General features: G+C 37.2%; 1 protein-coding gene across 2 annotated transcripts in view; it reads right to left on the bottom strand.

Moving 5' to 3' along the window:
• Positions 1-4,486: 4,486 nt before the first annotated feature.
• Positions 4,487-15,966, bottom strand: part of LOC124774518 (aspartate--tRNA ligase, mitochondrial) — a 158,872-nt gene continuing 147,392 nt past the window's right edge. The window contains exons 11-13 of one of the 2 annotated variants that reach the window (XM_047249487.1): positions 11,797-12,012; positions 11,475-11,661; positions 4,487-7,111 (exon numbers count right to left, since the gene is read on the bottom strand). In XM_047249487.1, coding sequence (XP_047105443.1) covers positions 6,909-7,111; positions 11,475-11,661; positions 11,797-12,012 — 606 coding nt within the window. In that variant the 3' untranslated portion in view covers positions 4,487-6,908. The remainder of the gene's footprint in view (positions 7,112-11,474; positions 11,662-11,796; positions 12,013-15,966) is intronic. The other variant, XM_047249486.1, reaches the window with a different exon arrangement.

Raw genomic sequence — 15,966 nt, 5'->3', positions numbered from 1 at the left:
TTTGAACATTTCAGAATTTTTTAATTTCTTACCATTTTCGAGACAAAAAATAGTTGCCTTGATGCGTGTATTTACATTAGAGTCAGGTTACAGACAAACAGTGTTCAAAGAAATTAGACCAGAGTAGGAAAATAATTTATCTACCAGTTTTCAGAAACATAAAATTAATGTGTTTCATTAGAACATTACAGGGATGAAAAACAAGACAGATGAGCTTCATGTATGCCTGTAGAAGATATGAAAACTTCAGAAGTGATAGATGCTCCGTGCCTCTCTGAATACCATGAAACCACAGTGATGGAGAAGTTAAATATGAGGGATTATAAGCGAGCATCATTTGGGAAAAGGAAGATTGCAACATACAAGGGCTACCCAGGAAGTAGATTACTTTTTTTTTCTCGATAAAGGATGACAGCCAAAACAGTTGCAGGATAACAATTTATTAAAAATAAGAATTTTAATGAAATTTGGCTGTCATCCTTTATTGTGAAGAATTTCAACAGTTGCTGTTGCAGCCATGTTTAAAATCTTGGGATTACTTTTTGGAAAAAGTGAGTATAGGGAAGAAAAAGATGTTACATTCATTTGAAAGCAACACCTCAGTTCTACTTTTGAGCATAGTCTCCACACAAATTTAGGCACTTAAACAAGACTTGTTAATTCCACTGTCATAAAATTCTACCATCTGAGACTTCAACCAGTCAGTCATGTCGTCCTACAATTGCACATTATCATCAAAAGTGTTGCAGTGTGACCAGGTCTTCACCATTGGACACAGATGGTAGTCACTGGGCGCAAGATCTAGACTGTACAGTAGATGAGGAAACACCTCCTACTTCAAAGCAATGAGTACTTCTCAAGTGCAATTTGCCACGTGTCGTTGGGCATTGTCATGCAAGAACAAAATTTATGAGCTCAACTTTCCTCTATTCTTATTCCAAATTGCCCCTCTTAAGTTTTCCAGAGACCTAAAATACTTCACAGGGTTTATTGTTGTACCATGCTCAAGAAAATCCTGTTCCCAAAAACAGTACAATGCTTGGTTGTTCAACTCACTTTTCAATGTGAACATTAGTTTGACCACTTTTAAACCTAATGCACCATTGTCACACTCCACCTTTGGTGATTACATTGTTTCTGTACACTTCACACAGTTGATGATAATTTTCAATCAGTTAATGTTTTTTTGCCTACAGAAACCATATTATTGACCACACTTCACAACTTATACATTGTCAATTGTGGCACACGTTTAAAACTTATTGTGAAATAATGGGAAACAACAAAGAACACAGTGGCATGGCTGCTTGCTGCCTGACTGGACAATCGCTCACACAACAATATGGCCATGCTAGCCCTGCCCGTTGTTGCTATAGGTGAAAACTTAATGTACGTTCTCGACAGCCCTTGGGTGTAAAGTTGGACACAGTGTCAAAAATACTGAAGCAAATAGCTTTCTTGTATATCAGAACCTAGAAACATGTGCTTGAGTTGTTATTACAATGTACCACTCTGGTAACTGTAATAGTCCACAGGTCACCTCTAGATACCTTTTGTCAATTTATGAGAAATCTGCATGCATTACTGAGCTATCTGTTAGACAAGAAGAAACAGTTCATAGTTCATGGAAATGTCAATGTAGGTTTATTAAAAGATGCGCACAGGAAAAACGAATAAAATAGTTTTGGTGTTTCAGTCTAATTTCAGTAGTCAATTTTTCAATTCATGCACAGCAAAATACAAGGACACTGATGGATAACATTTTTATAGGTAGTGCTAAGGCTGAAATGAACAATGTGTACCCAATTGCTAATGGGCTATCTGATTATGATGCACAATTAATGGAAGTAAACAATATGACACCTTACATCCGTGAGGCAGGTTCATACAGCGCACTGAAGCTTATTAATGAGAAAAGGATACAGTGTTTTCAGAGTAAGTTAAAAGATGTAGTGTGGGATGAGGAATATACAGAAAGAGAAGTTAATGTCAGGTCAAAATTTATTTCATGTTAAATTTTTGTTAATATTTGAAAATTGTTTTCCAAAAATGTTACCCAGATGATCCATTAATAAAACAATTAAGCTGTAGATAACTAAGGGAATTATAATCTCGTGTAAGAGGAAGAGGGAATTTGTATAAAGGGCAGAGTAATTCAAGATATGACATTACCTGTGTACTACACAAAATACAGTAGTGTTTTAAGGGTAGTCATTAAACTTCCCACAAGTATGCACATCCTGCCAGAAATAAATAATGCACATAACAAGAATAAAACTATATGGGTTCTTGTCAAATGGGAGGACAGGACAGCCAGACAGTGAACAAGATACTATAATGATTACACTAAATGACGTTGCTGTGACTGATAATTACAATTTATGAGTACTTTTAACAATCACTCTTTAAATGCAGCAGCAAAAGTAGAATAAAATAGTTCAGTTGAAGAGGCAAGAGAATATATTAAAAACGGCATTCCACAAAACTTTAAGTGGCTAGAATTAGCACCACCATTCTTCTCTGAAATTAACAGAATTCTAAAAAACAAAAGCTCATAAGATATTCATTGAATTTCAGGTAGAATTTTGAAAAGTTATTCTGTAAAGTCCTTGATTACATATGCAATGCATCACTGGCACAGGGAATTTTTCCAGACATATTAAAATGTGCAATTGTCGAACCCCTTCATAAGAAAGGTGATAAGAAAGACTTGAATAATTATTTCCAATTTCCTTACTGACATCTTTTTCCAAAATATTCGAAAAAAGTAATGTACTCAAGTGTAATCTCACATTTAAGTAGCAACAAATTGATTAGTACATCACCGTTTGGACTCCAGAAGGGTTGCTTGACTGCAAAGACCATTTATACTTTCACTCAGATATTACAAGCCTTAGATAATAAAATATTGCGAGTAGTTATTTTTTGTGTTCTTGCCAAGGCATTGATTATTTAGATCATGTAACATTCTTAGAAAAACTTGTCTTACAAACTGATAATTTTTCACACAGCTGGTTTGAATCATACTTGACTGACTGATGTGAAAAATTGTGTTGAAATATTCAAACAATGTTGGAAGGGTAGAAAATTTTAGTGTCAGGGGAGAAATCACAAAAGAAGTTCCACAGGATTCAATTTTAGGTCCACGCCTCCTCATGACCTTCCACTTTACATTCACCAACCTGAATTGGTACTTTTTGGAGATGATACTAGTGTTATAATAAATCCCATTAGAGAGAAAGTCACAAAAAAAGATTATTGTGATTTTTTCAAACAATTATTAAGTGGTTTTTTGTACAACAAATAGAATCATTTCACTAACTGATGTAGTACTTGAACAGGAGTCAGTAAACAGGGTTAAATGCTTCAAATTTTGGAGTGTACCTCTTGATGAAATATTTAACTGGAAGGAGTGTATTACTGAGCTTTTCAAACAATTAAGTACAGCTACTTTTGCTCTTTGTAAAATTGCTCATCTTGGAAGCAAACAAATTAACGCCCTGACATATTCTGCATATTTCTACTCAATAATGCTTTATGGAATAATTTTCTGGGGTAACCCACTACTTAGAAAAAAACATATTGAGTGCACAAAAGTGAGCAGTAAGAACAGTATGTGGTGTTCACCCATATTCATCATGTAGTTATCTCTTCAGAGAATTAGGCATTGCAGCTGCATCATTGCAATACACACATTCGTTAGTGAAATTCATCATCAATAATCCATCAGAATTTGAGAAGAACAGTGATGCCCATAACAACAACACTAGAGGAAAAGGTTACTTTATACTTTATTACTCATTATTAAAACTGTTAAGCCTCTGATTTCATGGTTCAGCTCCAGTCCCAGCTTCCTTAAAAGGCAGTGCAAGGTTTGCAGTGGTGCGCCTTATTACTCAGCAACAACGATTATAAAATTGACTATTGTCCCTTCAATCAATATGATAATGCCTTCTCCTGGCTACTCATAGGACCAGGCACACACTTTTATTGGCTAGATAATGTGTGTTTCAGATCGACCATCCTGTGAGCCACATGTTGGACGGGTTCTCCACGACACCCTGCAAAGTAGCCCAATTGATTCTCAAGAATTTTGCATACTAATTAGGCAGTGTTTAGAATGAAATCTTCCACCAGAGTGTAAGCCACATTAACATTCCTGCTTTTGAATGAAGTATAAATTTTTTGATTTACTTTTTTCACACTCTTTAGATGTAATCAACTGGCTGTGTGCATTGCAGCATTTATTTCTTTTCTTTTCTTTTCTTTTTTTTTTCTTCAGAGAATAATTTTTTTTTGTTTACTGCAAATGTATTAACTATGATTCTGATGCAACTTGTAAATAATTCTTATTTTCTTTTCTTTTCAATACATCAGTTATATTTCACTGATTAAATAGGTGATATGGGCAAATCTTTCAATACAAAATCATTGCAGGCAAAAAACTCTCCGTGTAATGTATTTTATTGTCATGAAAGATTTGCAGGTATATATACAATACAGCAGGCATTTCTAGTGTTTGTGTACTTAATGAAGCTTAAGACATAAGTGAACCTTAAAACATGTTGTTACATTACAGACCCATAAACTCTTTCATTTATTTTTATTTTTACAATGAGTAAGAGGTCAGCAACAGTGAATGGCAGGATCGTCTTGCACTCACAGGCTGTCACTTAAGCTGTGAGAGTGCCCGGCTTAACATATGTGGCTGCTGCCAATAGGGTGTTGCATTGATAATGCAACAGCACAAGAAAAATATAAACATTTATGTAATATAAAATATTGTATTATACAAATAAAAACAATTAAATTAATGTAAAATCTCTTTTAACATATGACTAATTACTATAACATTGACTCACCTGTATAAGCTTAGGTACAAGTACAGCACAGTGTGACACTTTCAGTTTCGTATCACATTACACAAGCCATACGGTGAGATTCCTGCTTTGCCAGGTACGCTAAAACGTAAGACCCTGGTTTCCTCACTGATTTTTCCTTCCAATATCACCTGAATGCCAGGGATGGCGTACTACCCCTGACTATTGAAGAAGCAGAATCCAGGATTATTATTACACTCAAGTGTTGGCCTTGTACTGAACAAGCAGTCTGGACCTGCGATATCTGTGCTCGGAATCAGGCAGCACTTGTGTAATGTTTGTCACCATATTCTAAGCCCAAGCACATTGAATGGGATGGATCTTTTCAGGGAGTGATGGGGCTGGTTAAAATATTTTAGCCTATGTCAAATCCCAATGTGGGATGGTTGGTCAGGTAGTTCAGACACACATATGCAAGACAGTGTGGGTGATGATACTTCCTTGCCACTGCCAAACTTCCTTGCCTCTGGTCTACCTCTGGTCCGTGGCCATGGCCTGGCAGGGTTGCTACATGGGCACAGGCAGCATATGGTGCTCAATCTCCTACATACCATCCAGTGAGCCCAGATTCTGCACACCACACCGTATTATTGTAAGGGCTCTGATGCCTGAGCCCACGAATTTCCCCATTTTTATTGGTAGCCCCAGGGTACTGCCACCAGACAATGAGGGTGTCAAATGTTCAAATCATATCCTGTTGGGACGACTCGATCACCCACTGGAATCAGGTGTGCTGCACAGAACATAAACTACCTCCCTACTCAGTACAGTGCCATCCAACGAACAGTAACATGTGTCACTACCCATTTATCACTGCACCATATGGCATAGGCCGTGCCCTCCACATCATTGCCTGCTGACCTCTACCATTATAACCTCCATCCAGGTCACCATTCTCCTGCACAGTGCCAACTGGGGTCTTCTACAACTGAGTATAGACCTCCATAGAGGTGGAATTGTGTCCTACAGCCACATCGTATCCTCCTCTCTATCATACTGCTCACTCTCCCTGATCCCTTGGTGGTGGACACTGGCACCTCTCCTTCCCATGTGCTGCTAGTCCAGACCACACCCCAGACGACCGGGATTAATATTGTGGACTCACGCACATAGTACCTGTTTCACCTGCTAGGACACTAACCATCACATAAAAAGGGCAGATCTAGTTCCATTAAAAAACCCTTGCGGCTAGTTGACCAGGCCAGACTGCTGCCGATTCTTAAGTTTAATAGTTTACATCATAACTGAATGCTAGCTCATGTGTTTGCATCTTTCATCAGATATTACTCAACTATTTACAACCATCTTGGATGTTGCAGTTTCTTTGAAAGTTCACAATCTTGACTTGGTTGTAGCTCTGCTGTGCTCATAATTTGTGTTATCTCTAGAGATACAAAAATGAAAAATGTGTTGCACTGATTAATATTTTATGACTGCGAGTGGATAGATGATCCCAATAACAAAAATTTAATTTGTTCCATCAGAGTACTCACTCTTAATTCTTGTTCATGAAAGAGAATATTAAGCTTTTGTTGTGTACATTACTGTTGAAATGTATATGGATTCCTTGACACACAAACTCTTGTTTTTCTACAGGCTTCTGAACTACTGAAATACGCAGCTGATTCACCTAAGAAATTAACTTGTGACCAAAAGTGCTCATAACTCCAACGGTCCTTTTTCCTAAACTTGTGAGGAGAGGGAGCTTAGGTAATGGGAAATAACAGGAAACAATCTGGTCAACATTTCTCAACAGACAGCTGATCCAGAAATCCTAACAGATAGCAGGTGACTTTTTAAAAGTGGGCAGCGACAATGTTTCATTGTGTGGTCTCACAAATATGAACAATTAATTCATGGAAAGAATACATTATTTGCTAAGTAAGTACAAATACTACGTACAAATACTACAAGAATTATTTCACATAAAGACTTATAAATGCTGAGTAATATACAAAACCAAATACCTAAGTACAGTTGCAGTAAATGAGAAGAAGTTATATAAACAAACTGAGCAAAGCGAAGTAATTACACAGCAGAGCTATGCATGTTGGTAATACTGTTTTCAGATTTCTGAGGTACACTTCTAATATGATACAGTTTCTGTTCCTCTTCTGATATTGGAACAGGTGCTCCTGACATGTAATCCTTACCATCAATGCCTTTTGGAAAAGCAATTACATCCCGAATGCTTGATGTATGACACAGCAATGACATTAGCCGATCGATACCTTTAAAAGAGTAAAATACAGTAAGGAAAGATTTACACAATAATCTGCTTACAAGTGCAAGTATTCACACAAAAGTCTGCTTATAAACATGTACAATGACAGCAGAGATAAATATTACCTACTAACATTACTATCGCCAATTCCTAGATGCAGTGTCTATGTATTAATAAAATGGAGGATTCAAGTTAACATATTCAGAGTGAACAAGTGGCACTACTGTGAATACTATGAATCATTTATGAATCTCTAGATATTGCTGATTTACAAGGTTTATCTTGATTATAATAGTGTATGATGACAACCAATGTACTACTGTGGAAAAAATGCAAATTCAAACTGAACCACATGGAAACCATACTCACACACACCTCTAAATTTTAGCAAACTTTATTGATAGGAGAAGCCATCAACTACACCTAATGACACTGTATCAATCTAAAATCCAATTTACATTAAGGTAAGGCAACTGAATTACTAATGATTGACAACTGTTCACATTTTCTTATCCAAAGTTGGATGGACTCTGGTATATCGAGTAAAAATATTGAAGAGCCAACACTGTTGGAAGGACTCAAGCTTATGGGTACAAAATTCTGGACTGGTGAATAAATTTCATGGAATTCACTAATAAGGTGATTTTATCAATTGCCCTTCTTCAGTTTCTTTCATACTTAGAAGAGCATTTGAAGATTAATGGCTGGACATCAGTTTCTTAAAGCAGTATGATGCACTTCTGAAAAATGCTAAAAAATCAACTCTGAAGATTTCTGTGTGCTGTCACTTTATTGCATACTCACCAGTTCCTTGAAGGTTTCAATTGCTCTCTCTGCAAGTAGTTATTTTGTGTCCTCAGTAACATTTCATTTCATAATAAGGCAAAGAGAATTATTTCTCCATGGCTCACACCATTGCAAAAGTGACATATGTATTAGGAACAATATTGGTCCTAATTTGCCACCCCTAGGAATTCCAATACCGTATTACTGTATTTTGATTCTGATAAATGTTTAACTACAAGTTCAGCCTTGTTTGAGATTTGCATTTTTATTCATTATACCTTATCTGTTAGGTATAATTAGAACCAGCCATTAGCTACACCTCTTATTCATAATTATTCTATTTTATTTAGTCTAACCTTATGCTCAGTAGTATAAAAAGCTTTAAAATATCTACAAATATGCCTCTAACACAATCAGCCTTGTCAACATTATCAAGTACTGTTTTTATGAAGTAATAAAGTACTTGCAAACAATGTGAATAAACTTTTTTTTTCCAAACATTGTAGAGAAATTATTAAAAAAATCTTCCAGACAAATAATTATTCACCAAGTACAATGATATTATTACCAACCACAGAGCATAAAGTGAATAAAACTGCACAAAACATAAAAATGAAATGTCAGCAAGCCTAAATGAAGTGTCAATCTCTGTACTGAAACAACACATACAAAGCATATAAGCTCTCATAACAATAAAAGAGCCATTCACATCATGGAACTTTCCAGTGTATTTAAAACAGACAAGAGTTGTGCCTCTGTTAAAGAAAGTCAATGCAGAAGACAATGTTTCTTGTTAATGAGCTCTGAAAAGAACTGTTTCTGCTATTTAGTTGATATGTCATTGCCAGGAGATCCTATGGATAGTCTGGCTGCCTGTAATCACTGTTGCTCAATTAGCACCACCCAGGAGGCACGTGTAGGGTATTTTAAGGTTAAACCTACGGACGTGTATGCCAAGAGGATACCGAAAAGAATATGTTCCAGGATGGAATGAGGAAAGTGAAACACTGTACCAATACTTCCAGCAAAGTGGTGACCCAGAGATAGCTACGGAACTATTGTCCAGCTTGGACATGTCTCGGAGGCAGAAATGGGCAGAAACAGTCAAAACTATGGACTTTACCCACTCGAGCAGGAAAGCATGGAGTCTTCTGAGAAAACTGGGAGGAAGTGCACCAGCATGCAGAAAAAATTCCGAAGTAACACCAGACCAAATTGCTTCCCACATCATTACCACCTCAAGAGTACCTCCTGACAAGAAACATACAAGACATATCAGACGACAGCTTCGTGAACTTAAAAAGAAGGCATCTCCCTCATCTGAGTATACCCATCCCTTCACAGTTTCAGACATTGACTCTGGACTGAAGGACCTCAAACCTCTTAAGGCACCTGGATTCGATGGTATCCACCCAGAATTCCTGATCCATATGGGAGGAAAAGCTAAGAAATGGCTGGCAGAATTCTTCACTGACATCCTGCTGACTGGTCAACTTCCATCTGAGTTTAAAAAGGTGAAGATAATATCTGTTCTGAAACCTGGCAAACCCAGCAACAGGGTAGAAAACTATCGCCCCATTTCCCTACTCAGCTGCTGCTACAAGCTTTTTGAAAGGCTAATATATAACAGAATAAGTAGAGAACGTTCCAGTTGATCAGGCAGGCTTCAGACCAGGGTGTAGCTGCTGCGACCAAGTATTGTCTCTCACATCCTTCATAGAGTCAGGATACCAAATGAAGCAGAAAACATCTGTGGCATTTGTTGATCTAACTGCCGCCTTCGACACTGTATGGAGGGAAGGCCTTATCTACAAATTTCCCCGCATCATACCCTGCAGAACAATGGCTCGACTGATTAACAGCATGCTAAGTGATCGGAAGTTCCAGGTAATCACTGGAAGCAACATAAGTAAGGAGAGGGAGCTGAACAACGGATTGCCTCAAGGATCAGTTCTCTCATCCTTACTGTTCAACCTATATCTATCTGATCTACCTTACACTTCGTCCAGAAAATACTGCTATGCCGATGACCTGGCTCTAGCCGTCAAACACCAGGAAATGAAGACAACAGAAGAGATTTTAGCCAATGACCTGTCTGCATTAGACAATTACTTCAAAATCTGGAGACTCCAACCCAGTGTGAGCAAAACAGAAGTGTGTTGCTTCCATCTAAATAACCAGTTGGCGAATGTAAAACTGGAGGTAAGTTTCAGAGGCAGAATTCTTCATCACAACTGGAACCCAAAATATCTTGGTGTCACCCTGGATCGTACACTATGCTTCAAACAACACCTTCTTAACTTAGCTCAAAAGCTGAGGACTCGAAACAACATCCTCCATAAGCTATGCGGAACTACCTGGGGATCTTCAGCAACCACCCTGCGAACTTCAGCTCTGGGCTTGGTATACTCAAGTGCTGAGTATTGTGCACCTGTTTGGATGAATAGTCATCATACAAGGCTTGTTGATACCCAGCTGAATACGACAATGCGCATAATATCTGGCACAATCGGATCTACTCCAGTTTATTGGCTTCCACTGTTAACTGGTATAATGCCTCCTGATCTACGCAGATGTACTGCCCTTATGAGAGAATTCCACAAGATCTCCAGGAATTCTAACTTACCCGTGCATAGCGACCTGCCACTTTTAAATCGCAAGAGACTGAAATCACGTCATCCAACTCTGTGCGATGCTGCTGACATGGTGGCTAAGAATTTCAAACCTCTTGAAGAATGGAAAGGTCGGTGGGAAGCAGTGACAGATGTGCACCTGAATAACATCTTCTCAGGTGCTAAACTTCCAAGTGGATTCGACTTACCACGCAAGACGTGGTCTACTCTCAACAGAATCCGTACCAGCCATGGGCGATGCAGGGATGCTCTCTTTAAGTGGAACAAGCTGCCTGATCCAGCTTGTGACTGCGGGGCTCCATACCAGACTGTTCACCACATTGTCAGTGAATGCAGGATTCGAGCCTATCACGGCGCCAAAGAGGACTTCCTGCTAGCAACTCCAGATGCAGTGCGCTGGATTGAAGGACTGGATATTCAGTTGTAAAGACAAACTTAAGTTTCTTGTGTGTCAATATGTACATATATATATGTAATTTCATGATATGTCTGTATTAGCCATACGCTAAATAAATAATAAATAATGCAGAAGACATAGAAAACTACAGACATATTTTGTGCTGTCATTATTCTAAAAAACCTACATCTATATCTATAGCCACAAATACTCCGCAAGCCATCGTACAAGGCATGGCAGAGGGAACCTAGTATTGCAACTAATCATTTCCTTTCCTGTTCCACTCTTCTGTACTGAAGAACTACACTCTTCCTTACTACTGTTCTTATGTGCTAGTTCCATGCATGTTTTTTTGCAGCTTCATACCTAGATATTTAAATGATGTGACTGCCCTGCCAAGCAATGTTGTATTTGAAAATTACAGGATTGTTTTTCCTATTCATCTGCATTAACTTACATTTTTCTACATTTAGAGCAAGCTCCTATGGACAGTTTAAAGAGAGAGAGAACAGGAGCAGTCTCAGAAACTGAACTGATAACTTTAAAACTCTTACCTAATGCAATGCCGCCATGTGGTGGACATCCGCTCTGTAGAGCATCGATAAGGTGGTGAAGAGAGTTCGGTTCAATTTGTAGAATGTTCTTAAGAATAAAAGTCTGCAGCGCTGCATCATGGATACGAATGGAACCTCCACCAACTTCACAGCCATTGATGACTAAGTCATAATGTAGTCCACGGACCTTAAAATGAGAGAAAAACTTGACACCTCTATTTTGTGTTATGCAAAAGATTCAAACTATTAAGCAAATTGTAAAATACAGTAAGTCATGTTATTGAAGTTTGCAGCAACAAACATAACACACTCGACAACAAACCTTTAAAGGCTCTATTTCCAACAAAGGAAGGTCATCTGGATGTGGTTGTGTAAATGGGTGATGTGCTGACACTACACTTCCCTGCATATCTCCTTCCAAAAATAGTGGAAAGTCTACAACCCACAAAGGACTAAATTTTTTCGTTGTGTATCCTTCAGCGCCTTCAGCTATCAAGTGAGCTATGAACTCTTCTCGAATTTTCCCTAATGCTGGCAGCTGAAAATTTAAATTTCTGATAGGTGAAATTAAAAACAATTATAATCATGACAAACTCTTATTTCTACAAAAATATACTACCTGACAAAGAAAGGGAAGAGGGAACAAAATTAAACTTCATGGGTTGAAAGAGTATATGATGTTATTTCAGTGATTACACTGTTGAGTCAGATTTACAAAGAACCTCACAGTATGATCCCACGTATCACTATTACATCACATCCCCTCTGGTATGAATGCATGCACTGACGCAGGTAGAAAGGGTGTCAATATAGCCAATGTATTCTCTCCAATTTATATATTTACTTTTTTTCATAGAACCATCACAGTGATGGTTTTTGCAATAGTCAGAAATAATAGCACAATTGTAATTACACTTACAAAATATGTTATACACTGCAGCTGTTGTATCTTATTTCTATTTTATACATTTATTACCTTACAGCTGATATGCTAATGGTTCATGTTACAATTCACTGAATGAATATAAACATTTTTCTATCAGAAAAGATTTTAATTCTGTTTTAAAATCATTCCCTGTGTATGTTCATAGAGAGTTTGGTAGTCTGTTACACCAAATCAAACTACTGATGTGTGGACTTCTGTCAGGTCATTTTTAATGTTGTTCTTTTCCGGAAATAGTTAAATTTGTTCTGATGTTGTGATCATGTACATCACTGCACTTGCTAACTTCAGTTGATTGACCCATAAAAATGTAACTAATTTAAAGATGTACAGAGGGTATATTGGTAGATATTTGTGCTGTATAAACACTGCACAACATGAATCTCCATGGCCCATCCCATGAATAAGTCTTACTACCCTTTTCTGTGAGAGCAGTATTTTTTTAAGGATACGCCGGCTGCACAACCCCCACAGTTCAATCCCATAATATACTATTTTCTATGTCTGGCTAAGAACTACCTTTGTGAGCTGGCTATGGACATACAAGATTCCGCATACGAAATTAACGTGGTTTGTCCACCATAAACTTTCATCAGCATATACATCCATGAAATTACAGCTCCCAGTTTCTGTTGGTGAGGTGTTACATACATTATTTACATTGTTGTGGTGAGGGCTTCCTGTTTTAAATGCCAGTAATGAGTTTTGTAACATTCACCTTCAGGTGCTGATCATATATATACAGGGAGTATCATAATTAATTGTGTAAATACGTTCAGTTGAAAGTACATGATACTGGAAGCAAAAAGGTCTCAGTAAACACAGGGTAGAAAATGCATACCTTAAGAGCTATGAGCAATTTTTCATCTTCAGTACTGTGAAACAAATCTCTTCTACTGCAAGCTCTTTGCTTTCCATATTTTGAGAATTGGCAGTATGGACCAAAACAAGAAAAAAATGTCCAGTAAATAAGTGCTTTAATTAATATACCTGCAGTCTGCATCCTCTGGACCAACAGACAGTAAACTTCATGGAAGATTTGTGTCATTGCTGTGGCTTTACTTAGCTATTTTATGAAGCCATGCTGCGAATCTACAAGCAGTTTCTATTTTGTGAAAAAGGCATTTTGCCTAGGACAGGATAAAACTTATGCACATCTTAATAAAGGTGGGGATGAGATATTGGTTTATAGTTGGAGACATCTTCCTTACTTCCCTTTTTATACGTGGTTTCACTACTCATTTGTACAACAGTTGGAAATTTGTCTTCTCTAATGCTGCAAGTAATCAGGTATTTAAGAGGTTTAGAGATTCCTTTTAAGCATACCTGAGTAATAGCACTGAATATGTCATCCCATCCAGATGAAATTTTTTTCTTTGCAATGCGTTGACATAGGGTCTCTACCTGTGCATCTATAGTATGGGTTGATTGGCCCCCAGAAATGGTCATTGAAAATATTATATACCGAATTTGAGTTTTTTACAATGTTACTATCATGTCTTATGTTGAATGGTTCTGTGTTCATCTTCTTGGAAACTTTGCAGTACTTGTCAATCAGCTCCCATGATGCTTTACTTATGCTGTCCGACTGTTCTATTGCTTTGCTGTTAACCTGATCCCTTAGGTCAGGAATTTCATTTGTAATACTTTCCTTTGCCCAATTGTATTTTTCTTTAAAGATCTACAGAGTAGTAGCTTTATAAAGCAGGTTTAGATTGTGTGTTCTCTGCCTGAGCCTAATCAGATTTGGTGGGAGTTTTACTCTAGGATTACTTCCATTTTTGCAGTGTTTAACTGTCTTCTGGATAGTAATATTCGTAATGACTCAAAAGGGTTGAACAGGTCATCAGACCCTTTCACCTGGTACACATTACTCCATTTCTCATTTGCTAATTTCTATTTAAGAGCATCAATGTTTGAGGTATTCAGAGTTCGTTTCTGCAGAGCATTTTTTTTTTTTTTAACCACTGAATTTACATACTGTATCATCTCACAGAAGTGTTCAGAATAATGAAAATCTAAGCCACTGTGATTTACCTTACCTACAACATCTTTGTTAATTATAGCATAATCTATTCCAGTGGAGCATGTGTGTCACTTTAGCGTCAGAGCTTACCATTATTTAACAGATTGTTTGGGCTTAATACATCACTGAGTTTCAAGTTTACTATACTACTTGAATTTGCATCTATATTAAGGTCACCTAACATAGTAAGGTCATTAGGACAATTCTGATCAATTAAGTTACTAACTCTATCAATAAACAACATTACATCAGCATTTAGTGGTGGATATACCCCACTCACTTTATCCTTAAGTAATTTGAGATCATTATTGTGGAGCATAACACCTGTCATTTCAATCGAGCCTTGTTTTGTGTGGTGTTCAAGAAATGAAATTTTTAAACTGCTATGTCCTTAATATCAAACATTGCTACACCACCACCATTATGATTTTGCCTACAATAACTATTTGCGAGTAAGTAACCTTCTAATTTATAATACATAATTTCAATTAATTTTTAGTCCATGTTCAGTTATTACTAACACATGTGGTGTGTGCTCCTCTATGAAAATTTGCTATATGTCTAGTTTTTTTTTATATATTGCACATTTAAGTGCATCAACTTTAGGGGTATTAACCTTTCTTGATGATTTGCCACCTTGCATGGATCACATTTGTTTAAGCTACATTGTTTATGACAACCTGCTGAAAAACTGGGTTTTTAGGAATTTCCTGCAGTGATTGATCACTTATTTCACAGCCTGGTTTTTCTTCAAGTGAACGGGACTCAGGTATATCCAAGCTACATCCCTGAACACCAGTAGTAAGGTCCTTTATTCTAAAAAAGAGTATCACGGTTGTGGTCCAGAGCTATTGGATCCTCCTCCTCATTGTCTTTATCACACAGTTCACTTATATGGGAAATTAGCTTGGCCTTTCCCTTTCCGTTTATGTAGAATCCTTGCCTTGTATGTTCATCATGATTAATGGATACTTAAGTCTAGGAAATGTAGAGAGTTAAACATATGATGCAGTTTCTTTAGCAGAGCAGTGCAACATTGAATCTCTTTACTTATACACAACCACTGTGGCAAATCACATTGCTCTGGCACATTTGTGATGACAACATTCTTATGAAATAGTTTCTGCAAAATATTTTGAAAACATCACAGGACTGTCTTCCTTTTGTTCTTATGTACACCATTGCCACCATTTATAATCACAATGTGGTCATCTGTTTCCAGTTTTGTATCCATTGTAATATTCTCCATCACTGCATTTAACATGCCATGTGGCTTAACTTTTGCAAAAACTAATTGCTTTGAAGGTATACTTTCATGAATGCATTTGGATAGGTTTTTCCCATGTCTCTGGCATACAGAAGACAACTTTTTGTGCTTCTTGCTAACAGAAAGTTCTTTTGATTCTTTACTGGGAGTTTTGTTATTATTTACTTATTTTTGTTGTATTACCAAAATCAGTGACCAGTGCCACAAGTTATTTGATAATGGTAGCATTGGGTATCTGCTTACGTGTAGTCTCTCT

This window comes from Schistocerca piceifrons, chromosome 2 (assembly GCF_021461385.2).
Source record: "Schistocerca piceifrons isolate TAMUIC-IGC-003096 chromosome 2, iqSchPice1.1, whole genome shotgun sequence".
In the NCBI taxonomy this organism is placed as follows: domain Eukaryota; kingdom Metazoa; phylum Arthropoda; class Insecta; order Orthoptera; family Acrididae; genus Schistocerca; species Schistocerca piceifrons.
The sequence above is the reverse complement of the archived record's forward strand: the minus strand, read 5'-3'. Positions and strand labels throughout refer to the sequence as shown.